This window comes from Dictyostelium purpureum, assembly GCF_000190715.1.
Source record: "Dictyostelium purpureum unplaced genomic scaffold DICPUscaffold_10, whole genome shotgun sequence".
Classification (NCBI taxonomy): domain Eukaryota; phylum Evosea; class Eumycetozoa; order Dictyosteliales; family Dictyosteliaceae; genus Dictyostelium; species Dictyostelium purpureum.
This window is the reverse complement of record NW_003519347.1, coordinates 15,825-40,818: the sequence shown is the minus strand read 5'-3', so window position 1 is coordinate 40,818 and position 24,994 is coordinate 15,825. Positions and strand designations below refer to the sequence as shown.

The window sequence follows — 24,994 nt, the reverse complement described above, 5'->3', positions numbered from 1 at the left end:
ATTTCCGATAAAGATATTTTGAAAATTTCACAAAAAAAAAAAAAAAATTTTACCCAATTTTATTTTATAAAATTTTTATTTTATAAAATTTTTTATTTTTTAAATATTATATACTGATAGTGTATATTTAATTTTATATAAACAAAAATGATTAATGAAAAATTAGTTCAAAAAGAACCAGAAAAGAAGGTTGTAACATCCACATTTAATATCAAATATTCATTACACCCAAATAAAAAAGGCTCAATCTTCAAGTATGCTTTACAATATGATGAAGAGTATCCATTTGAACTAAAGAACTCAATTTCAGAAGAGCAATATCAAGAAATTATTAATAAGCTTTTAAGCTTTTCTCATTTCTACCAACCCCAAAATATCTATACCTTTGTTGTATTTTGTATTTTATTTTGGTGCATCATACCAACTTCAATTAGTATGAGAGGTATCTTTAGTCATTTATTTATTTATTATATTATTTTTGGTTTCTTTTCAATTTTAATAATTGCATCCTATATTTATGCATTTGGTATAAAAGTAAGTAAAACACTATTAAAATTTGAAAAATATTTTTTATTAAACAAATTTTATTTTTTAATTTTTTATTTATAAAGATCACAAACTATGTTAGAGTTTTAAATACAAAGTACTCAGAAAAGAGTGTCAAGTTTGAATATAGAAAAACCATTCCCACTGCATTCTTTGTATTATTATGTTTCTCTGTCCAAATTTATATTCAAATTTTATTAGTTACCAAGAGTGAAAAAGAAGAAAACTATAAGTTTTTATTAGCTTTTTCTTCGTTCTTTTTATTCGCCGATGTTTTGGGAATTGCATTTTTCATTAGACACATTGTCGTAAATATCTATTTTTAATATAAATTTACAATTTATTAAAATATATAGTTATTAATAATTTTTTTTTAAATATAGTTACTTTCAAATTTCTCATGTCGTGGTGGTAGAGTCGAGACAGATCATATTAATTATTTAAATGGTTTATGTGAATATTATGCCAAGCCTTATTCGTTTTTAATCTCATATCCAAAAGAAAATGGAATCCCAAAGGAAGAAGATGATGAAGATTTTAAAACTAACAACAATAATATAAAAAACAATGCTTTTGAAGATAATAGTTTTGATAATAATACAAACAACTTTAACCAACAAAATAATTTTAACAACTATAATAATAACCAAAACAACTATAACAACAACCAAAACTTCAATAATAGTTACAACTACAATAATAACCAAAACAACTATAACAACCAAAATTTAGGTATGCTTGTTGATACTAGTTCAGATGATCCATTTAGAATCAATAGTAATAATTAAATAAATAAAATTTTTATTTATAAATTTTTAAAAAAAACCCTAAGTTCTCTACCGATTTTATTTAGAATTTAATTTAATTTAATATTATTGTGAATAATTTGATATCAAATTGTTTAGTGTGATTGTTGGATATGACAGTAATTACTATGTATAGTTTGAAAATAAAAATGAAAAAAAAAAGAAAAAAAAAGAAAAAAAAAAAAATTAAAAAAAAATAAGAGTTTTTTTTTTTTTTTTTTTTTGTTTAATTTTTTTGTTTTATTTTATTTTTAATTTTTTAATAAAATTTAAAATTTAAAAATTTTGACCTTTTTCCTCAAATATTCAGTTATAAACAATTAATAATAATAATAAAATTACAACAATGATAAATTATAATAACTTTTATAAGGAAGAGTTATTATACGAATTTAAATTATGTTATAAGAAAATTCATTCCCCACAACCGAAATTTTATCAATATGAAATCCATATAGATCCCACTACTCCCTTTCCGCAGCATTTGGAGGAGGGTGAAATCATCTCTAAAAAAGATTTTTACAAAATAATAAAAACTACCAACGAATTTATAAACTATCAAAAGCCACACTCTGTACTATTATTAGGAATTTATTTAACCATCTTTTACAATTTAATTCCCTCAATTATTTCAATTAATACCTCGAATACCGCTATAATTGGAGTTTATTTTCTTTTACTTTTCATTTTTACAGTTTTAATTTTAATTTCAAATTCAATTTATAGAAGGGTAAATATAAAAATATAAAAATATAAAAATATAAAATATAAAATTTAAAAAATAAAATAAATTACTGATTATCATTTTTTTCTATAGAATTATTTTCATTATAAATCTTTTCATGAATTAAATGAAAAGTTTTTATTTAAAAATATTAGACTTACTTTCATAAATAGATTTAGAAGTTTTGTAATATTGTATATAGCATTTATATTATTTTTATTATTTATAATTTTGGTATTTTATTATATAAGAATAGATGACTCCAAACATTTAAAAAATCATTCAGCATTTTATTTAATGATCTATTCAATTATGGTTTACAGTTTAGTGTCAACCCTTTTATTTATAAGGCATACTTTGGTAACTAAATAATTTAAAAACTAAATTTAAACCATTTTAAAAAAAAACTAATAATATTATTTTACATTATAGCTATTTTCAAGATTTAAAAACATAGTAAACTCCAAATCAAGTGAATTGGAACATTTAGAATATTTAAATAACAATTTAGAATCATTTTTTAAATATGACCCGCTATGTGTATACTTTATTCCGAAAACGATTTTAGACCACACCAAAGAAAATAAAGAAGATAAATCTCAATCATTTGTAAAGTCAGATATAGCCTCAATGATTGTAAAATCAAATTTATAAATAAATAAATAAATACTTTTATTTAACTAATGACTAATGTCATAAATAATTTTATTGTTAATGTTTTGTTGTTTTTTAATATTATATTCTTTTAAAAATTGTTGTTTATATATTTGATTATAATTATTAGAGATTATTATTTTTTTAATATTTTTTGGTAAATGGGCTAAAGGTTGATTGAAAAGATAACCCACCTCTAGCATAGTGATGGAGGGCGGTAGATTAACTAAAGGTTGATTAAACGAGTCTCCAAATATAATTGTGTGGACTTTAGGTGGAATTAAATTGTCGTTGATGATTTCTTGATTAAAAAACTGACCAAATTCTATAATTTCAAGGTTTTTGGGTAAAACCAAAGGTTGCAACGGACTATTATAGGATGAAAATACAATTTTCGTAATTGAGCTTGGTAAACTGTTTGGTTCGATTCTATTTAAAAATTTACCAAAAGATAATGAAACTAGATTTGGGGGCAGAGATGTTGGAGATGCTATTGGTTGATTTAATTGCCCTAATTTTAGTTTTTTTATTGAGGGTATGTGGAAATAACTGAGATCTATCTTTTGAAATGTATCTATAGTTAAATAGGTGATTGGCGGTATTGGGTTGTCTTGTTTGAAATATACATAATCGTGAATTTTTAATTTTAGTTTCTTTACATTGGGTATATTTTTAAACTTAATGATATTGAAAAGGCCACTGTGAATTGTCATTTTGGTGACACTCGAGGGGATTGAGCTTTTCAATAGTTTTTTTTGATAGTTTAAACCAAAACTAATCTCTGTTACAGACTGTGGTACTTGGCCACTTGATATGACTTGATTAAAACTATCACCGAAAATTATTTTTTTCGTTGATGGTGGTATTGTCCCTATCGATAATGGTTGGTTAAACTCTTTTCCGAATACTATCTCTTCAATACCATTTTTTAGTGTATTTGGTTGTAAAGGTTGATTAAATCTATTACCAAATTTAATATACTTCAAACTAGATGGAAGTAACTCGATGTCCAATGGATAGTTGTAGTTATTTGAGAGAGATAGTGATAATAAATTATTTGAGAGACTGCCCACTAATAATTTGGTGTTGTAATAATATCCCAGATCCAGTTTGGTTACACTTGGTATCATACCTGGCTCTAATTCTACTGAAACATCCTCTCCAAACGTTAAACTGACAACATTATGTGGTATATCACCCATTTTAAATGATTCGTATATATATAAATCTGATACATAGTATTTGTTTTTTTTTAAAAGATCTAATTCTTCCCCATTTATAACTTCTTTAAAATAATATTTATTTATTTTTTTTAAATGAAAAAAAATTATTGAATTAATATAAACATTTCTCCAAACACTAAAAAAAACTATATCATTATGTAAAATTGTTGAATTATTCATTTATAAATTTTTTTATAAAAAATTTAAAAATTAAAAAAAAAAATAAAAAAAATAAAAAAAATAAAATTAAAAAAAAAAAAATAAAAAAAAATTAAAATAATAATAAATTTTTTTTAAATAAATACAGTAAAGAATTTTATATTTAAATTAAATATTATAAGTTTCGATATACTTATAAAAAAATTAGAGAATTAAAACCATTATTTATTATCATATTTAAAATTAAATCCCCATAAGATTTCAAAATATTAATTATTTTTTTTTAAAATCAATTACACTAATTTAAAAGTTTGAACGATTACATTTTCAAAAACAAAATTAATATTTTTGGCAAATTTTTTTTTTGGTATTTTTGAAAAAAAAACACTCCATAAATTTCAAGATTTTTATTTCATCCAATTTCCTCATTGGTGTAGTCGGTAACACTCTAGTCTTTCACACTGGTACCTCGGGTTCGATTCCCGAATGGGGAGCTTTTTTAATAATTTTATCTTTCGGGTGATTTATCACAAGAATTAAAAAAAAATAAACATTTTTTAATTTTTTTATTTCTTAGAATAAAAAATTGAAAACATTGTTTAATTTTTTTAATTCTTAAAATAAAAAAAAAAACATTGTTTAATTTTTTTATTTCTTGAGTGTTTAAAATTTATTATATATTCTAAAGTAGCTAGCTTAGTACTTGTTCATTACAACAACTTATCTTAAAGTATATAATACCCCATCTACATTACAAGGTTTAAAAATAATAATCAACATTAATTAATTTTACAAAAACATAAACATTTCATATAAATTTTATTTAATTATTTGATCTTAGTACCTTACACTGTAATGCATTTTAGAATTAAATGAATATTACAATTATAATTATATCTCAACTAAATAATATATTTATATTTTCCTTTATTTTAAAATTAAAAATTAAAAATTAAAAATAAAATAAAAATAAAAAAATTTAAAAATTTAAAAAATAAAATTTTATTTTTTAGTTTTCAGTTTTCGGTTTTAGTTTATATTTATTATTTATCTATAACTAAAGTAGCTCCATCTACATTACAGAAGATAGTGTAATGAACAAGGATCATTACTTAATGTAAGGTACTAAGATCAAATAATTAAATAAAAACTTTTTAGTTTTCGAATTTTACAAAAACATAAACATTTTATATAAATTTTATTTTATTTAATTATTTGATCTTAGAGCATTTACTAAAAAATTCTTATTTTGGAGCTCCTTCGATTTTCTTTGATTACCCAAATCTGTTAATACTTCAATAATTTCGTCAGTACTTAAATTTCTCTTTTCACCTTTAGACTTCATACTGCACTCTTGAATAAATCTATCTCTAATTCCACTCTTTAAATTTTCACCAATTACTTCTTGAACTTGAAATGAGTTTTTCCCATAAAAAAGTGGACTCTTGTATGTTAAAAGTATAGCGACAAAATTTTCACCATCATAGATAACTTTACAACCGGCCTTGTATATCTTTTCATAGACATCAGACATCATTGCTTTTGGATTTGTAATATTATCGATAATATAGATTAATTCGCTTTCCAAAATTTTTTCTTGTTTCCTTTTCTGCTTCTAATGTTCTTAGTTGCAATCTTAAATTTTCATTCTTTTCATTTCCTTGTAATGCCACATTGGTTAAAAATTGTACGACATGAATGTAATCGTACACATTTGAATCAATCTTCTCTAGTTTCAACATATATTTAACCACCTTAATGAATTCAGTGCTGTCTTTGTTTACTTGATCATTTAAAACCTTTAACAGAATGGAACTAGGTTTTGAGTCATCAGCACTCTCCTTTGGGTTTATCTCTACAATGTTTTGCTTTGTGACCTCTTTTGTTGCATATGTTGCAGTTACCTCTGAATCTATATTTTGTTTCTTCTTTTGACTCTTGTTTGTCACTACTCCTTTCTAAATTACGATCGATAATATTGATTATCTCGCTTTCTAATATTCTTTCTTTTTTCATTTCCTTTTCTTCTTCCAATATTCTTAGTTGCAATCTTAAATTTTCATTTTTTTCATTGCCTATGAGTACTATATAAATTAAAAACCTTACGACGTGAATGTAATCGTATACTTTTGAATCAATATTTTCCAGACCCAACAAATATTTAACCGTTTTAATAAAATCCATGCTATCCTTGGTCACTCGGTCATTTAATGCATTTAACAGATTGGCTTTAAGTTTAACGGAAGCAAAACTTCTGCTATTAATTGAGACTACCTTTCCATTTTTACCATCACCTTTGATAATGGTTTCCTTCGTTTCCTCTCTTCTTGAAATATCTAACTTCTTTTCAAGAATTTTATCAGCTAACTTAATTTTTTCTTCAGCTTCTTTTAATTTTTCTAGTTGAAGAGTGTTCATTTTCATCCATAGTTTTGCACCATTTTCTTCTCTATAAAATAACTCACTATTTAATTTTTCTAACTCTACGATGGTATTCTTTGCAATTGCCAATTCTTTGTTAAATTTTTCAATAACTCTCCTTTGCATATCGTTTTTTTCTACCGATTTTTGAACGGTCTTCATTAAATTTGCAAGTAGATTATATTCTTGCTCTGATAATCTTTCATTACCAATTTCTAACATCTTTTGGATATCTTTCTCCTCTAAAATCATTAATTGATTTTCCATTGTATGCCAATTTCGTAAATTTCTCAATTTTTTTTGTAAATTTGTTAAATTTTAATTATGATGAATAATTTGACCCCAACGTGATTTTAATTCACCCTGTCGGCAAGGATATAACAAAAACTGATTATAAAAAAAAAGTGTAAGGAACAATGATCAAATAATTAAATAAAATAAAATTATATGAAATTGTTTATGTTTTATAAAATTCGAAAATTAAAAAGTTTTTTATATTTTTTATTTTTTTATTTTTTAAAAAAAAAATTTTTAAAAATTTTTTTTTTTATTATTAATTATTGTTGATTATTATTAAGTAATGATCCTTTTTCATTACAATCGATGATAATACGTTACAAAATATTTAAATAAAATAACCCTATATTATTGTTTCTAAATATTTACAGCATTTGTGTTGCCCCTGAAATTTTGGTGGTGTGTTAATAAATGTTATTACTTTTTATATAGATGTGCACATGAATGTATGCTCATATGTTTTTTTTGAATATTCTGATTATGGTCAAACGATTTAATTAAATCATTTATTTATTTATTTATTTATTTAATTTTAAGGTTTAATTTTAATATTTTTATAGTTTTATTATTTTATTATTTTTCTTTTTCTTTTTTGAAGCCAAGAGGTATGATCGGAGGTTCTTTGGTAGATTGATCTGAGCTCACTGTTAGGTGTATCCTCTTTGACTGGTTACGATGATCTATATACATTGGTCATTGGTTCTATAAAGTTGTTCGGAGAGTTTGAATAACTTTGAGTTCTTGATCTATACTGATATGCTACATTTCAGGTGGTTGATAATTATTTAAAAATTCTTGTAAATTATCAGCTTTATTTTGATTGATTTCACTCGTATTCATAGTCATTGTCACTATCGATTTCATGTTGCTCCTCTTGTTCATTAGGTGCTAAATTATGATTTTCTACTTGTTGATCCTGTTGAGTTCTAATTGTTGTTCATCTTCTTCTAATTGTTGGTGAACATTAAAATAATTTACAACCAAAGTAGTTGGTTGGATTGGTAATTGGTAAATTCTAAATTTTTTAATCATTTTCTTTGCGGCTCTATTACCTTCATTAAAAAATGATTTATTTTCGCCTCTGGAATATTAAAGTTGGACTAACATGTCCTCTAATAACTTGATGATTTTTTTCTTTTGTTAATTTAATTTTTATAAAATAAGTTTGTAAAATAAAGTAATAAATTATTAAAATTATAAAATGTGTGTGATATATATAAATTAACGATAATAATAAAATATGATTAAAATATAAGGATGTATAAAAATAAAGCTATAAAGATATGTAGTATATATTTATAAAAAAATTTATATAAAAAACTATAAGGAAGAAAAAAATTTTTTAAAATATATAATTTTAATTTTTTTTTATTTTAAATTTTTTTTTTTTTAATACTCTATAAAAGAATAAAATAATTATATTTTAAGTTTAAGTTAAAATAATCATGGTTATTATAAAATTACCATATTTTTATAAAAAAAAAATTATAAAAATAAGGTAATTAATTTTTTTTATTTAAAATTTTTTATAAAAATAATTAATTTTTTTTATTATTTATTAATTTTATTTTAAAACCATTAAATAGTTCTATTCTGGGAGCAAACAATTTGCATATAAATTTATATTAAAAATAATTTTAATTGTAATAAAATAAACACAAGTTTTTTTTTTAATTTTTAACAAATAAACCAATATCTTGTAATATTTTTACAATTGATAAAATAGTATTGAATAAACTTGGTAATGATTCGCTAAATTGTGTTTTTGAATAAATTTGTTCCAGATGATCCAAAAAACGATAAACGATAACGATAATTTTTAATCACTAAATTATATAAAACAAATCATTTTATTTTATTTTTTCATAAAATTTTTATTTTTTTTTATTTTTTTTTTTTTCGTTTTTTTAATTTTATAATTTTATAATTTTATAATTTTTTTAATTTTTTTTTAACCCTCGTTTGAAATAAATTAATTTAAAAAAATGACTTTAAAAGAAGATAAAAAAGAATCACCATTACTTTATATATTGACAGGTGCAACTAGTGGATTGGTTGCCGATTCGTTAATGCATCCAATAGATACTATCAGAGCAAGAATTCAAATCGAAGTATGATTACTTATTATCAAATAAAAATCATTAAAACATATATACTAAATTTTATTTTACATTTATTAGAAAGTTGGTAAATCACAATATAGAGGAACCTTTCATGCACTAAATCATATTATTAAAAATGAAGGAGCAAGTTATTTGTATAAAGGATTCCCCATTGTTGCAACTGCCACAGTTCCAGCACATGCATTATATTTTTTAGGTTATGAATACAGCAAAAGCTTAATGATTGATAAATTAGGACCTAAATGGGGTGACAGCGCCATTTCACATTTTACAGCAGGATTTATAGCGGATGCATTAGGATCATTAGTTTGGGTTCCAATGGATATCATCAAACAACGTCTTCAAGTTCAAACCAATACACAAAAATTAAACCCAAACCAAACATATTATAAAGGAAGTTTTCATGCAGCCAAAGTTATTATGAAAGAGGAGGGTGTCAAAGGCTTTTATCGTGGATTCATGCCAGCATTATTAACATACGGTCCATTTGTTGGTATTTATTTCTCAGTTTATGAAAAATGCAAATCGTTCATATCGTCTACTCTTCATTACAGCCCTGATCAATATTTACCAATACCTTATCAATTAGGCTCTGGATTTTTTGCAGGTGCTTTTGCAGCTGCTGTAACTTGTCCTTTGGATGTAATCAAGACTCGTATCCAAGTCCAACGTTCAACTGAAAAACAAATTTATAAAGGTATGTTTGATAGCTTCAAAACAATTTTAAAAGAAGAAGGTCCAAAAGCTTTTGTCAAAGGAATGGGAACTAGAATTTTATGGATTGCTCCTGGTAATGCTTTAACTATTGCATCTTGTAAGTATTCATAAATTTTTATTTCTAAATTTTTTTTTTTTTTTTTCAAATTTTATTTTTAAAAAAAGCGTAAAACGAAAAGATATTTTTGGGTGTGTGAAAGTGTCAGTGTGCAAGATGACATATCCATGGAAATTTGAAACATTTGATGGATATTTATTGGAATATTTTTTTATTCATAATCAAAAATTCAAATTTATTTTTGTTTTTTTATTTTTTCTTTTTTTTTTTGTTTCTTTTTTTGTTTTTTTTTTTGTTTTTTCTGGTTCATTTATTTTATTTTATTTTTTTATTTTTATTTTTTTTTATTTTTTATTTTTTTTAAATTTATTATTTATATAATCTTTGTTGATTTTTTCGTTAATTTTTTTATTTATTTATTATTTTTTTTCTGTTTATTTATTATTATTTTTTTTTTGTTATCTTTAAAAAAAATGCTTTTTAAAAAAAATAAATAATAAATAAATAATAAATCATATTATTATCATAACTAATTTAAATTTCTTCAAATTTTTTTTTTATACCACCCAACTCAAATTATTACTACACAGATGAACAACTAAAGTATTTATTCAAAGGAATAATATAATATATGGCATTTAAATAAAAATAAATTTAGTGTACTGTAGTATTATTATATATAATAAAATCTGTATTACACACCACACAATTGTAATTCAATTTAAATTTCATTAATCGTTAACCCACACAATTCTATTTTCTTTGAAATAAACACTTAACACACCCCCCACAACAATATTTTTTTTTTATTTTATTTTTTTTTTTAAAATTTAAATTTGTTTTTTGTTTTTTAAATTTTGGTGTCAAAAAAAAAATAATAATAAAGTTATAAATTCATTTTATTTATGACACCAATAAAAAGCAAAAAATATCACAAATCATAATAATAACCTAATATCACTTTCACACAACAACAAAAACCACTTCGAAAAAAAAAGAAAAAAAAAGCTAAATTTAAAATAATATTTCTAATAATAATAGTCCAGATATCTTGATCCACCCAATTTTTTTTTTTTAAATTTTTATTTTATTTTTTTTTTTATTTTTTTTTTTAAGATATCTTCTTAAGGTTTGCAGTTTTTTTTTTTTTATTTTTTATTTTCTAGAAATAATATTAAATAAAATAATTTATAAATTACCTTTCTTTGTGTGTAATAATCAAAATCAAAAATCAAATTAAATTTAAAAACAACTAAAAGTCAAATAAATGAAAAAGGTGATAAAAATAAATAATAATAATTTTTAATAACAAATAATATAAAAATAATAAATAAAATAATATTATAATGATGAAAAAACAAAATTAAAATAATAATTTTATAAATTAAAATCAAATAGTTATTTCAAAAGCTATAGTATGTATATTGTATTTGTTTTTTTATTAGGTTTTGTCCAATAAAAAAAAGTTGGTTAAAATTAAAATAGTTAATAGTAAACCTATATATTCACACAAATAGCACTATATTTAAGGTTGTAAAGTACAAAATAAATAACCTTCACACATAAAATTTAAAAAAAAAAACAAAAATCATAATTGTCACTAACACACACACACACACCACAAAAATATTGCATTATATATTACCACATACACACCATTTTCTAACAATTAAAACGTTTTCATATAACATAGAGTCTCTTTCTAAAAACCACAATTAATTTATAGTTTTTTAAATTAAAAAAAAAAAAAAGAAATTTATGTCTTTTTTTTTTTAAATTTAAATATTTATTTTTTTTATTTTTAGAAAGGAAGAACACAGCATTATTTTATTGTGTCTTGTTTGTATAGTTATATAGCACAATTGTCATAAATAAAAACTGTGTGTTAGTTTGTACCACTACTCATAGGAAATCTAGATTGGATGTTTTGCAGATACACAAAAGACAATAAAAAAAAAAAATTATAAAATTTTATCTTTATAATTTACATATTATTTATTTTTTTATTTGTTTTTTTATTTTTATTAAATATTTTTGTTTTTTTTAAAAAAAATAATATAGTACATATGCATATTACATGTTTTTTTATTTTTTATTTTTTATTTATTTTTTTATTATTTTTTTTTAAAATTTTAAATAATACAGAAAATAAATATTAATTTATACATCATCAAAATATAGAAATAGTAATAGTTAAATCAGAATTCAGCTTTCTATCATTTCTACATATAAACTAAAAAAAAAGCAAATATACTACATTTATGGTACAATTTTAGAAGCAATTATATAGCAGAAATATCAATATCAGAAAACTTTTATTTGTTAATTTTTATTTCTTTTATAAACCATTCCCAGCTTTGTAAAATAAGTAAAATAATAATAATAATAATAATAATAATAATAGTAATAATAAACCTTCAACAAACAGGTTTTATAATTTGTATCAACCAATTTCATTCAAAAACTATCCTCCCAAGTGTATAAAATCTTGTAATATAATATTTAAAGAAAAAACCTTTTTTTAAAAAAAAAAAAAGAAAAAATTATTATCCTCTTTTATATTTTAATAATAAAAAGAACCCAATAACAATATCCAAAAAAATCAATAGTAATATACCAATATAAATAATATCAATAATTTAATATTATTTGTTTTTTCTTTTTCAATCAGTTCCATATAAAACTTTTTAATAATTTTTTTTTTATTTTTATTTTTATTTTGTTATATATTTTTAATTTTATTTTTTGTGTGTGTTTATTTTTATTAGTTTTTAGATCATCAAAACAATCATTTAAACAAATAAATAAAAATTATACATATTTGTATAGTATAGTAATACATAGTGTCATTCATTGTATTAATACCAATTTTTTTTTTTTTTAAATAGCTTTTTTTTTTTTTTATATTTATTTTTGTTTTTTAAAATTAATATTTTTATATTTTATTTATAGTAGTAATAATAAAATAAAAATAACAACAAATAATAATAATACTATAAAAAATGGGATGGATTAAACCAAGAACAATTGTTTTTAGAATGGGATGGGTTACAATTGATGAAAATGAATATTTTCAATTGTTAAAAAGAAATTCAAGCATACCAGTTTTAAATGATGTTGTTACAAGAATTAGTGAATCTAATGACTACTATACTTTATCAGATGTATGTATCAAATAATACCCTAAATATAATATCATAATAATTATTAATTTTTTTTTTCCAGTTTAAAATTGCATTTAATAATAAATCAAATTTAATGATAGGAATATCAAATGATTTTCATGAAATTAATAAAATGTGGAAATGGATAAATTTAAATGTTATACCCAAAGTCGAGCAAATGAACCAGAATGATATAAATGAAATATTTGAATATTTATCACTAAAGTTTACATGTTTGGGAATACATGACGAAAACAATAAAGAAAGAGAAAGAGAAAGAGATCTAAAAGATAAAGATGTAATAAAAAAAGAAAAATCATTCAAAAAGAAATTTCAATTTGAAATAAACGAAAAATTAATAACCCAGTACTCTTGCTCATTGGAAAAGAAACATGGTTGCCTTTATATATCAGAGAATTACATCTCATTCTTTTCAAGAATATTCCCAACAAAATTATCGATATCATTCAAAGATATCGTCGACATGAAGAAGAATTCAAATTCTACTTTAAAGATATTAATAAACTCAATTAAAATCCAAACAGAATCAAGAGAGTACATTTTCCACACATTCTTTAAGGTTGACGAAACTTTTCAAATTTTAGAGCAATTATGGAAATTTACAATTGACAGGATGCTATTAACCGCAGAGCTATCAAATAATAAGGGTATCACAAGCAATAGTTTAAATAATTCAACTTCAAATTTCACATGCAATGGCAATAGTAATAATATATGTAACAGTAGTAGTAATACACCCCTATCTTGTTCAACTATAATCCCAATAGTTTCACCATCAATTAATATTGAATCACAACCATACAATAATAGTAGTACAAGTTATCAAAACCAACAATCCAATTTACACCAATCACAACAAATTTATAATCAAAATTCATTATCTATTTATTCCACACCAAACAGTGGCACAACAAGTTTAAAATCATCGGGATCATATTTCTTTAATGCAACATCTACTCAAAACACCACAACAATTGATTCATTATTTGGTACATCATATGGCAACAATAATAATACCAATATTAATAATCAAGCAGGATCTCCAGAGATTTTTTCCACGAATACAAGTTTTCAATTAAATAGTAGTTTATCAATACCAATAATTAATAATAATAATAATAGTAACAATAATAATTTACTTAGTAGTAGTTTATATATGCAGCCTTCAATATCCCCACTTTCAACAACTCCATTAAGTTGCAGTAGTAATTTTATATTTTTTAATTCACCACCAACTTCAACAACACCAGGTCAATTAAATTTATCAAGAGATAATAATGTAGCAAATGGTACAAATGGTTTGAACTCTCCAAATTTACCAAACTCACCAAATAATGGTCAAATTAATAGCAACAGTAATAATAATAACAATAATAATAATAATAATAATTTATCAATAATAAGTAGTGTTAAAGAGTTATTAAATAATCATAAAAAAAATGAAGATTATCAAGATTTATTTAGATTACCAAATACTGAAATTTTAATTGATGAATTCCAAGCAAGTTTATGCAGAAACCAACAATATGAAATCATGGGTAAAATATATATTTCAAATAGATTTTTATGTTTTGAATCAACCGATTCAATTTTAAGTTTGCCATTCAGAGAGATTCAATCATTAAGCAATGAAAAGTCAATTGGTGCAAGAGGTAACACTATGAAGGTTCAATTATATCAAGGCAATCAAAAACTTTATTTCTTTTCATCAATTATCGATCAAAAATATGATTTAATTAGACAAATATGGCAAGAGGTTAATAATATAAATCAACTTTACCAACAAGCAGGTATCATTTTAAACCACAACTATCAAGATATGCCTATCCATGTCGGCTTCACTAAAGAATTATTAGATGACCGAAAAGAGTTTTCTTGTGACTATCAACAGAAACAATCAACACTCACTCAATTATGGGAACAATATTTTGCATTTAATGGTGATGGTATTACAATGTTTAAAACAGAAGAGTTAAAAGGACTAATTCGTTCAGGTATACCAGATCAATTGAAAAGAAAAATTTGGTTATTATCATCAGGGGCACTTTATAAAAGCTGTTGTCATACACCAGATTATTATCGTCAATTACTAATGACTCACCAAAATGAAAGTAACTCAAGTACAAGTGATATCGAAAAGGATATACACCGTAGCTTCCCAAAACACTCATTTTTCAGACCACCTGCTCAAAAGGGTCAAGAATGTTTAAAAAATATTTTAACAGCATACAGTTGGAGAAATCCCTCAATTGGCTACACCCAATCAATGAACATTGTGGTCGCAGTATTTTTATTATACCTCGAAGAAGAAGAAGCATTTTGGTTACTTTGCACCCTATGTGAAGATTTGGTACCAGACTATTATAGACCAGGTATGGTTGGTAGTATTGCTGATCAAAAGACTTTAGAAAATCTCCTTGCAATTTATTTACCATCAATAGATCAACATTTAAAAAAAGTAAACTGCCCACTTTCAATGATTATATTACCATGGTTACTGTGTTTATTCATTGGATATCTTCAAACCGAATTAAGTTTACGTGTATTAGATTGTCTCTTTTATGAAGGCCCTGAAATTCTTTTCAAGGTTGCATTGGCTTTCTTTAAGGTTAACGAACAAAATATTTTAGATTGTAAATCAGCTGAAGATATATTATTGCTCCTAAAGACCCCAGTTAAAAACCCAGAGTACCTCTTAAACGTTTCATTCCAAGACTATGATAATTTGCAATCAGATAAAATCGAACAACTTAGAAATACAAATAAAATAATGGCAATTAAAACCATGCAGGTTTCAAATAAAAAATCAAAAATACGTGATTGGGTAGAGAAATATGCACCAATTATGACAACATCAGATGCAGAGAAACTATATGACTATTTCCAATCATCTGCCTCTTTATCACCAAACAAATTTGGTATTTCAAAACAAAAGTTTACAGAAATCTCAAGAGATATACTTCCATTACCCTGGAAAAATAGAAATGATATTATCAATTTAATATTCAAATTATTGGATGAAGATTTGGATGATTTAATTGTAATAGATGTTTTTATTCACATGTTAATTAATGTTTCGAAAGGAAATTATTTAGAAAGATTAAAATGTAAGTTATTCACTTTTAAAATTATAGTATTATAATGTTATTAATATTAATTATTTATTTTAATACCTATTGTAGTCTGTTATGAAATATTTTCATTAGATGACAATACAATTAATGTTCAAGAATTTAAATCATTATTAGATGCCTATATTGGTTTAATTAATCCGCAAAAATCAATATCATTCTCTGTATCTTTACAAATCGATTCATTTGTTGTGCATCATTTATCATTAACTGAACATGAATGTATATCATTTGAAAAAGTAGAGTCATACTTGGACGAAGTTTTAAAGTTCTTTGATATCGATTCAAATAAAATTTATCCAATATTAAATTATCGTGATTAATAAATATTTTTTAATCACATAATAAACCCAAAAAACAAATTTTTATTTATTTATATTTTATTTAATTTATATTTTATTTATTTATTTCATTAGATCCAGACATTTGTTGCATGTTCTGTATTTTCTTGCTGTGTATCTTAGTTTTTTTAATTTGCTGTCCAATCTTTTATAAACTTTAGCGTCAACACCCGACATTTTACCATTATAAAAAACAACATCATCTATAATTGTCCAAAAACAACTTTCAGTCATATTTTTCTTTTCACTTTCATCTATATCTCTTTCTAGTAGTTGGGTATCTGTTGTTGGAAATATTAAAGTCAGCCTATCAAATGAATTAACTTGATCATGACCACTAATTGCATTTGCACTTTTGGATAGTATATTACTGAATTTATCTAAATTGAATATTGCCATTTGTGGATTTGATACGTTAAATGAGTTTTCCAATGTAAATGAAATGTTTTTTTCGATTTCCTTTTCTTCCAGATCGCAATCCAACACAATATTTCCTGTTTGAATTAATGTTTGGATATTACTAAAACTTTTAAATTTACCTAGTTCCTCTCTTAACTCTTTCATTTTAATTATATTTTTACCAGATATATTTATGGATCTAAGTAATATTAAAAATTTCATTTTATAAATTGTTTTGATTGTGACCAAAAAAATGCAGATAAGCTTTTTATATAAAAATAAAAAATAAAAAAAAAATTAAAAAAAAATAAAAAAAAAATTTACAGGAATTATAATCTTAGAAAAATAAAATATATATTTATCTTTTTATTTTCATTTTTATTTATTTTTTTATTTATCTTCCGACAACAGCCAATTTAAAATTAGTTTGAGGATCGGCGGTATATTTTTGAACAATTGCTAAAACTTGATTTATTTTATTTTGTAATTCTCTAAGATCTGAAACATAAAGTAATCTTAAAATAGTGGCAGCTGAATTAATTTTGTCATCTTTAAAATCAAAACCGAGTGGAAAAATATTATTATTAACAACTTCGTTTGTACTATTATCATTTAAATTGTTATTATTACTGTTTGTATTTGTTTCTGTTGTTGCTTCTTTACTTTTTTTATCCTCTTCTTCTTTTAAAATAGTTGGAATATCGTAAAATTTTCTTTCTGCGATTCTAACAATCATTGATAATAAAGTTGTATAATGTGCATCACCTAGTTCCACATTTAATTTAAATAATTTTGCTAAATTTAAGATTTCCTCAACCAAAGCTTTTTCATCAACTAAAATAACAATAACAATAACAATAATAATAATAATAATTAGTATCATTTTTAAATAAAAACCTGATGAATAAGTATAACTACATTTAATATTTTCTAATTTATATCTTTGAAGGCATTTATATTTAGTTTCGTGAATTTGTTCAGAATTATCTTTATATACTCTTTTAATTGCTAAATTTGTTAATTTCTCGAGTAATAACTCTTTATCTTTTGTATCTGCTAAATTTAAAGTTTGAATTGGTAGTTGATGTTGTGCAATAATTGACTTAACTTGATTTTCCCACTCATCTGTTACATTCATCAATAAACTTAAATCAACATTATTACTATTAAATATTTTTTCGAATAAATAGTTTACTACCGATATAAATTGCTCTTTTTCTGTAAAGTAAAAAGGAGTGTTAATATTGTGCGCACTGCTACTATCTACATTTAATGATAAACTTACCTTCAATATTTAATTCAGTTTTTGGGTATTTTAAAATTGTTAGTTTTTTATTTAATAACATTTTTTTTTTTTTACAATTATTATTATTATTATTATTATTATTAACTATTTATTTGTATGGGTGTGTGCGAGTGTGGGTGACAATGTTATGAATATTTTGTTTTTATGGATGAGAAATTAAATGATATTATATAAAAAAACTATAAAAATTAATTTTGCTATAATTGCCAGAAAAAAATTAAAAATAAAAAATAATAATATTTTATGAAAATATAAAAAAAAAAAATTTTAAAAAAAAAAAAAAAAAAAAAACTCTTTTTTTATGCATTTATTTATACAAAGGTTTAGAAATTGAGTTTACCTCATCTTTTATAATAGACATAGTTTTATCTAAATATTTATAAAGATGAGGATTCATAATGGAACCACGTAAAGCAGGCACGGTAATCGATGAATTCAAAGGTAAATTATCAACTACACCAATTGATTTTATTATTGAATGAACAAAATCAACGCCATATGTATCAGAGTCAAAATATGTACTTGTTAGAATCAATTCATTTTCTGGTCCGTTTGTGTAGTGGAATCTTTTCATTATACATTCATTATATGTAATTAATTGTTTATAATCAGTATTTGTTTTAATTATATTTATATCTTTAGATGATGATGATGATGGTGATGGTGGTAATTTAAAATTGAACCCAAAACAAACTACACCTAAATCGGTTCCAATTTCTGATAACTGTTGCAATAGTGATTCATTTTTACATATTTCTTCAATATCTTTGAAAGACCCATCTTCATTATATAATTCATTTTTAAAATATTTTATTTGGGATTTAGTAGGTTCAAACCCAATTTGAAATGTTGTAAAGAGATCATCCTTTGACGATAAAAACAATAACCTTATAATATATAGCTTTGAAATCAATAAACATTTTTTTAAGATTAAACCATACCCTATTTTACTTGGACGACAAACACAATGATTTAAAAATGCAGACGTTACAAAACTACCCCCTCTTGACCCCTCTATAGAATAAATACCCATTGATAATGAACTATTACCAATATAAGTTCTATTTATAGATAATATATTTTTATATTTTGAATTTTTGAAAACTATTGAAGCACACTGGTAGGGTGTATAACCAGTTTTATGAGGATCAATTGTTATACTATCGGCAAATCTGCAATTATAAAATTGCTTTTTTAAATAACTACTACAGATTAGATCTGGTTCAAACTGCTCGAATGAAGAATCTGAAATTATAAATTCCATATTATGATTTTTAAATAAATCAGGTTGGTCAATTGGGCCCTGCATCTGCCAATTATCTAATTGTGTTGATAAATAATAACCCCCATATGCTGCATCAATGTGCAAATCAAAATTAAAATTAAAATAATTTTGTAGGTTTCTTTTAATTGATAATATCTCTTCAATATTATCAACAGATCCCTCTTGAGTGGATCCTAAAATTGACACATAATTAATCACTGGTATTTCATTTTTAATACAAACCAATAATTGCTCATATAATTTACTAGTCTCCACTCTACCTTTATCATCTACTGGTATTTGTATTAAATTTTTAACACCCAATCCTAAAGCAGTTGCTGTTTTTTGAAAACTATAATGAGCTGTTATTGGTGTAATAATTGTAGGTGGGTTTAGTTTATTGTTTAAAAGAAAATCATACAAACCCAATGTTGATGGGTGATATTCTTTAATTGTGGAATAAACCTCTGATAAAGTTAAATTACAATATTTTGCAATCAGATATGGCAATTTAGCTGCTTGTTCAGAGTTTATGTTCACCAATTCCCATGATGACATTTCTATTAATTTTTTAAACTCACCACTAACCAACTCTATATTTAAATTATAAGAATTTATAAATTTCCGTTGTTTTAATAATGCATTTTTAACTGATAGTGGTATATATTTAACCCACATACTACACCAACATGCTTCGAAATTACTTAAACTACCACCTGAAGTTATATGACCAAAAGGAATGATTAAATCCTTTTCCCTTTCAATACATCCCTGTTCATCAACATTTAACTGATAATAAATTTCTTCGCTTGGCAACTCAAAACCAACCATTTTTATTAAATCTATCATCAAAGCATGCTCTAACAATGTAGTTTTAGGTGAACCTTGGTGTGCAACATTATTTTGATTATACAACATACCTGCAATATTACCAACAATACCAGGTACTAATAAATCACCATTCATTTGGGATTGGTAACCTAAACTTTCAAAATGAACAGAATCTTTTAAATAATCACATAACTTTTCTGAATTATCATTTAAACTATTTTTAAATTTTAAATAATCTTTACTTTTTAAATAATCTTTATTAAAAATACTAGGTTCACTTTTATTATAATATTTTCTCCATTCAATTGAAGAATCAATACATTTTTTAACTTGTTCCAATAATAAATTTTTATTTTCACCCTATTAAATAATTATAAAAAAAACTATTAGAAAAATTCTATAATATATAAAAATTTTTAAGCATTTTCTTTATTTTACCTTATGTCCTATAAAAAACGACGACATTTTATAATTAGTTTTTTTTTAATATATGAAATAATACTTTATTTTAATTTTTTATTTATACCATAAATAAAAAAAAATATATGGATATATACATATATTTATATATATACAAATTTTTCAAAATGCAAGAAAAAATAATTAAAAGTTTAAATTCTTAAATTTTTCAAGGGTTTATTAATATTAAGTAAAATCTAAAAAAAAAAAAAAAAAAAATTTTAACTATTTTAAGAAAGCATTAAATCTATTATTTAATATTCCTTTTAAATAATTATTAATTATTATTATTGAAGTTTCTATAAATTATTTTATATGTATTTTTTTTTTTAGAAGGATAATTCTATATCTTTGAAGCAATATTTGATTTTTTGTTTCATCTGGTGAATAATATTAATTTTAAAATAACATTACAAATATATAAAAAATATAATAATAAAAAAACAAACCTAAATGTGTCCTGTGTTCTTCCCTTATTAACTGCTCAGATAATCTATAACACCATTTTTGGTTTACCAAGACCATCCAATAAAATATTCCTCTGTTTTTATTCCAATTTAATTCTGATTGGTTAAAATTTTCAACAAACCGACTTTAAAAATGAATGATGAATGATAATCTGAAAATATTTTCATATCTTTTTTTATTTTTTTTTTCTATTTATTTTTTTAACTTTTTTTTTTACATTTTATTTTTGAATTTCTATATTTATATTTTATTATTGTTATTATTGTTATTATTATTATTATTATTATTATTTTACTAAACAAATAAATTTGCATTTGGTCCAAAGTATGCCATTACAAGACCCATTAAACTTAAACTAACAGATGAAACAATTTGTCTTGCACCAATATCTTTTGATTTTAAATTTGCTAAATATGCAACACAACAAACAACTGAAGTCCATAAACACACCTTATACTATATAAAGAAAAAATTAAAAATTAATATTAAATTGTATTTATTATTTCTTTATAGTTTTTATTTTTTGTTAAAAAAAATCCCAGATAATTGGTGTTGTTTTTATTATTATTATTATTATGATTATTGGTACTGCACAAATATTTGTTTTTATTATTAATATTATTGATTATTTTTAATAGTTATTCTTTTTTTTTTTATTTTTATGAATGTTTATAATAATGAAATGAAATTAAGACTATCTCTAAAATTCAAGAAAAATCTAAACTTATGAATATTTAAATTTTTATTTTTATGTATATTTATCTATATGTATGTTGTATTATATATATATATATATATATGTGGGTTTTATGTGGTTATTTTGGTTTTATAAGACATACTTTAAAAATGATTCCTGTAAAAGCAAAAACAAAACAAAAAAGTGACCAATATTCAAGTTCTTCTTTAGAATCTGCGGTATTAATTCTCATTTCGAAGTTGCTTACAACCAATGACTCTTTTCTTGGATCTGACATTTTACAATATTTATATTCACAAATATAAAAAAAAATAAAAAAAAGTTTAATAATGAAAAAAAATTTTAAAAAAAAAAAAAATTTTATCATCATTTTTTTTTTTTTTTTTTTTTTTTTAATTTATTAAAATTTTAAAAATATTTTTTTTTAAAGTGTTTCTATTTTATTTAATTTATTTATCATTTGTTTATCTATTTCTTTTTTAAACCAATTAGTAATACCCTTTTTAAATAAAATAGATTATAATTTTAAGGAAAACAATATAAAAAAAATAAATAAAGAAATATATAAATAGATTAAAGAATGAGGATTTTAAAATTCATTTTATTATTGATTTCAATTTCATTATTGATATTATCTATTAATGCAAATATACAACCCAATGAAGAACCAAAAACATCAGAAACACCCGTTGTACAACCAGATCAAATAATAACAACCAAACCAAATAGTAACAATAATAAAAAAAATGAAAATGAAAAAAAGCTTACAAATTCATTTTTAACAAGAAAGCAATTAAAATATAATGTAGTTTTAAAAAATAATAATAATATTAATAATAACAATAATAATAACAATAATAATAATGATAATAATAATAATGTTAATAACGATAGCGATAACCAATATAACAATATTGAAATGATTTCAAAAGATGGTACAAAATATAAATGTTTAATTCCAAAACCAGTTGAAAAGGTAAAAGAAGAATGGGTCGAAGTTCCAACCATCGAAAAGATTAGGGATTCATTATCAACATTAAAAAACAAGTGTATTAAATCAGTTAATCCTGCTATTTGGTGGTCATATGAATTTTGTTATCAAGATAAAGTTAGACAAATGCATTTAGAAAAAGGTGTTGTAGCAAGCGAGTTTATATTAGGTGCCTATAACAATGATGAATCTGACTCTAATGGATCCATCAAAGGTATAGATCAAAATATTTTAGAAAAATACAAGAAAAAAGAAATTACCGAAATACCATCCTCCCATTCATCCTCATCGTCATCTGCAATTTACTTGCCATATTTCTCTGAAATTTATGAAGGTGGTACAGATTGTGAAATCTTAAATATTAAAAGGTACTTACAACGATTAAACCTCATTTCATTCTATTTATTATCTTTAATAACATTTTTTAATTTTTATTATTTTATTTTTAGATTCACCGAAGTTAGATATTATTGTTCTAAAGATGCCCAACAACCAATATTCCCAAGATATCTCAGAGCCCATCATCATGCACCTATTTACTAAAGATTTTAACAAACAAAATGTGTATTCACCCCAATTTTCCAACCAAAGGTTGACAAAGCACTCGATATTAAATGTAGCAAAATATAAATAAAAAATAATAAAACAGATTTATTTTTATTTTATAAATATTGAATATTATATGGATTCAAAAGTTTATTGTAAATATTGTCTGTATAAAGACCAAAAATAAAAAAAAAGATTTAGCAATCTAAATTTCTGTAACTGGTTGTTTTCCAAAATTATTTTTTGTTTTATATTTTTTTTTTAATATTTTTATATATTTTTTATTTTTTTTATTTTTTTATAGTTATATTATTATTATTATTTTTATTATCTTTAAATATAGTTTATTCAAAGAATTTTCTGCTAGCTGATGGACCATATAAAAGAGTTCTAATGACTGGGGTTAATTGTTCGAAACAAATTTCAAGACGAGCATCTAAAGTATTCTTACAAATAATTCTACCTTCGAGGGCACTTAAAATTACACCACCTGAACAGGCTGGACCGTTGTAGTCTGGTTTTGGACCTTGTGGAAGGAATCTTTCTTTGTCGACGATGACTTCAATTGATTTGTGGGTAGATGATTTATATTCAGCAGCAGCTTCTGATGAGGCTTTTTCGAGGAGTGGGACATCTTCTTTACGACCAACAACAACAATTTTAGCTTCATTTAATTTGTGTAAACCTTGAATGATAAGACCTTTTAAGATAGTTTGATAAGAACCTTTGTCGTCTGAAACAGTGGCGAGTTTCTTTTGGGCTTCCTTGATGATTTCACGAAGACATTCATCTCTAACTTTTAATACAGATAAACGTGATTTATTTAATTCATTTGAAAGATTACTAAATTGTTAAAAAAATTTAAAAAAAAAATTAATATAAAATAAATTATTATTTAAATGTAATTCATTGATTGACTGATTGATCATTTTGTGATCATATTATTTTTAAAAAAAAAAAAAAAAAGTGATCGAATATATAAATAAAATTATTGTTATGAACTATTATTATTAATAATATATTGATTTCTATTAAAAAAAACCATACTATAAAACTGTGTAGAGGTGATTTTAAACGAAAAAAAAAAAAAAAAAAAAAAAACTGTGTGTGATATTTTTTTTTTTTTTCTTTATAAATATATTTTAATTATATTTATCTATAATGTTTCTAATGAATGATTATTTACATTTTCTTTTGGACTTCAATTAATTTTTGTTTCTTTTCATATTCTTTAATAATTTTGATTTTTTCGCTTTGGAAAATTCTACCTTTTTCTGAGGTAAATTCTTGGGTAGCTTTAGTTTTAATTTCGTTGGCTTTATCTTGAGCTTCTTGAAGAATGAAATTCTTCATTTGATCAAGTTGAGCATTGACTTGTGTATCATCCATTTTATCTGTATTTGTTATATAAAGTATAGAAATTTAATTAAACTATAAAAAACTATAAAAAAAAAAATGAAAAAAAAATTTTAAAAAAAAAAAATTATTTTTTAAAAAAAATTTAAAAATTTTTTAAAAAAAAAAAATTAAAAAAAAAAATTAAAAAAATCCACATTAATTTTTCCTTTAAATATTTTTATATGGTTACTCAATACTAACTTACTGCCCCTGGTCTGCAACCAGTTTTAAGCATCGCCTATTGGCAATA

General features: G+C 22.7%; 12 protein-coding genes across 12 annotated transcripts; 5 read left to right on the top strand and 7 right to left on the bottom strand.

Moving 5' to 3' along the window:
• Window positions 1-147: 147 nt before the first annotated feature.
• On the top strand, window positions 148-1,334 carry DICPUDRAFT_147300 (uncharacterized protein; the record flags this gene model as incomplete). Its single annotated transcript, XM_003283572.1, has 3 exons — window positions 148-534; window positions 612-854; window positions 930-1,334. 3 exons carry the CDS (start codon window positions 148-150, stop codon window positions 1,332-1,334), a joined length of 1,035 nt encoding a protein of 344 aa, XP_003283620.1.
• A 364-nt stretch (window positions 1,335-1,698) lies between these two features.
• Window positions 1,699-2,730, top strand: DICPUDRAFT_74576 (uncharacterized protein; the record flags this gene model as incomplete). The annotated part of the gene is made up of 3 exons (XM_003283571.1): window positions 1,699-2,082; window positions 2,170-2,436; window positions 2,509-2,730. The coding sequence occupies 3 exons, from the start codon at window positions 1,699-1,701 to the stop codon at window positions 2,728-2,730; spliced, it is 873 nt and encodes a 290-aa protein (XP_003283619.1).
• A 26-nt stretch (window positions 2,731-2,756) lies between these two features.
• On the bottom strand, window positions 2,757-4,133 carry DICPUDRAFT_26079 (uncharacterized protein; the record flags this gene model as incomplete). The annotated part of the gene is made up of 2 exons (XM_003283539.1): window positions 2,757-3,241; window positions 3,431-4,133. 2 exons carry the CDS (start codon window positions 4,131-4,133, stop codon window positions 2,757-2,759), a joined length of 1,188 nt encoding a protein of 395 aa, XP_003283587.1.
• A 1,186-nt stretch (window positions 4,134-5,319) lies between these two features.
• DICPUDRAFT_74574 (uncharacterized protein) lies at window positions 5,320-6,800 on the bottom strand (the record flags this gene model as incomplete). Its single annotated transcript, XM_003283538.1, has 2 exons — window positions 5,320-5,651; window positions 6,017-6,800. The coding sequence occupies 2 exons, from the start codon at window positions 6,798-6,800 to the stop codon at window positions 5,320-5,322; spliced, it is 1,116 nt and encodes a 371-aa protein (XP_003283586.1).
• A 2,015-nt stretch (window positions 6,801-8,815) lies between these two features.
• DICPUDRAFT_85907 (uncharacterized protein) lies at window positions 8,816-10,356 on the top strand (the record flags this gene model as incomplete). The annotated part of the gene is made up of 3 exons (XM_003283570.1): window positions 8,816-8,941; window positions 9,011-9,767; window positions 10,319-10,356. 3 exons carry the CDS (start codon window positions 8,816-8,818, stop codon window positions 10,354-10,356), a joined length of 921 nt encoding a protein of 306 aa, XP_003283618.1.
• A 2,374-nt stretch (window positions 10,357-12,730) lies between these two features.
• On the top strand, window positions 12,731-16,367 carry DICPUDRAFT_147294 (uncharacterized protein; the record flags this gene model as incomplete). The annotated part of the gene is made up of 3 exons (XM_003283569.1): window positions 12,731-12,892; window positions 12,954-16,020; window positions 16,120-16,367. 3 exons carry the CDS (start codon window positions 12,731-12,733, stop codon window positions 16,365-16,367), a joined length of 3,477 nt encoding a protein of 1,158 aa, XP_003283617.1.
• An 81-nt stretch (window positions 16,368-16,448) lies between these two features.
• On the bottom strand, window positions 16,449-17,006 carry DICPUDRAFT_26132 (uncharacterized protein; the record flags this gene model as incomplete). The annotated part of the gene is made up of 1 exon (XM_003283537.1): window positions 16,449-17,006. One exon carries the CDS (start codon window positions 17,004-17,006, stop codon window positions 16,449-16,451), a length of 558 nt encoding a protein of 185 aa, XP_003283585.1.
• A 172-nt stretch (window positions 17,007-17,178) lies between these two features.
• DICPUDRAFT_26064 (uncharacterized protein) lies at window positions 17,179-18,130 on the bottom strand (the record flags this gene model as incomplete). The annotated part of the gene is made up of 3 exons (XM_003283536.1): window positions 17,179-17,618; window positions 17,703-18,002; window positions 18,070-18,130. 3 exons carry the CDS (start codon window positions 18,128-18,130, stop codon window positions 17,179-17,181), a joined length of 801 nt encoding a protein of 266 aa, XP_003283584.1.
• A 267-nt stretch (window positions 18,131-18,397) lies between these two features.
• DICPUDRAFT_74569 (uncharacterized protein) lies at window positions 18,398-20,650 on the bottom strand (the record flags this gene model as incomplete). Its single annotated transcript, XM_003283535.1, has 2 exons — window positions 18,398-20,545; window positions 20,624-20,650. The coding sequence occupies 2 exons, from the start codon at window positions 20,648-20,650 to the stop codon at window positions 18,398-18,400; spliced, it is 2,175 nt and encodes a 724-aa protein (XP_003283583.1).
• A 607-nt stretch (window positions 20,651-21,257) lies between these two features.
• Window positions 21,258-22,107, bottom strand: DICPUDRAFT_91130 (uncharacterized protein). The gene is made up of 2 exons (XM_003283534.1): window positions 21,952-22,107; window positions 21,258-21,568 (listed from the first exon to the last, which is right to left on the bottom strand). Exons 1-2 carry the CDS (start codon window positions 22,084-22,086, stop codon window positions 21,407-21,409), a joined length of 297 nt encoding a protein of 98 aa, XP_003283582.1. The 5' UTR covers window positions 22,087-22,107; the 3' UTR covers window positions 21,258-21,406.
• A 282-nt stretch (window positions 22,108-22,389) lies between these two features.
• DICPUDRAFT_147289 (uncharacterized protein) lies at window positions 22,390-23,343 on the top strand (the record flags this gene model as incomplete). Its single annotated transcript, XM_003283568.1, has 2 exons — window positions 22,390-23,168; window positions 23,250-23,343. The coding sequence occupies 2 exons, from the start codon at window positions 22,390-22,392 to the stop codon at window positions 23,341-23,343; spliced, it is 873 nt and encodes a 290-aa protein (XP_003283616.1).
• A 347-nt stretch (window positions 23,344-23,690) lies between these two features.
• DICPUDRAFT_52389 (vacuolar H+-ATPase E subunit) lies at window positions 23,691-24,791 on the bottom strand (the record flags this gene model as incomplete). The annotated part of the gene is made up of 2 exons (XM_003283533.1): window positions 24,533-24,791; window positions 23,691-24,189 (listed from the first exon to the last, which is right to left on the bottom strand). Exons 1-2 carry the CDS (start codon window positions 24,733-24,735, stop codon window positions 23,691-23,693), a joined length of 702 nt encoding a protein of 233 aa, XP_003283581.1. The 5' UTR covers window positions 24,736-24,791.
• Between the last annotated feature and the right edge of the window lie 203 nt (window positions 24,792-24,994).

Excerpts from the sequence above, each read along its gene's own strand:
- DICPUDRAFT_91130 (XM_003283534.1), bottom strand. The coding sequence starts at position 22,086 with ATGTCAGATCCAAGAAAAGAGTCATTGGTTGTAAGCAACTTCGAAATG. Across the intron at positions 21,569-21,951 it reads TTACAGGAATCATTTTTAAA|TATAAGGTGTGTTTATGGAC; the intron begins GTATGTCTTATA and ends TTCTTTATATAG.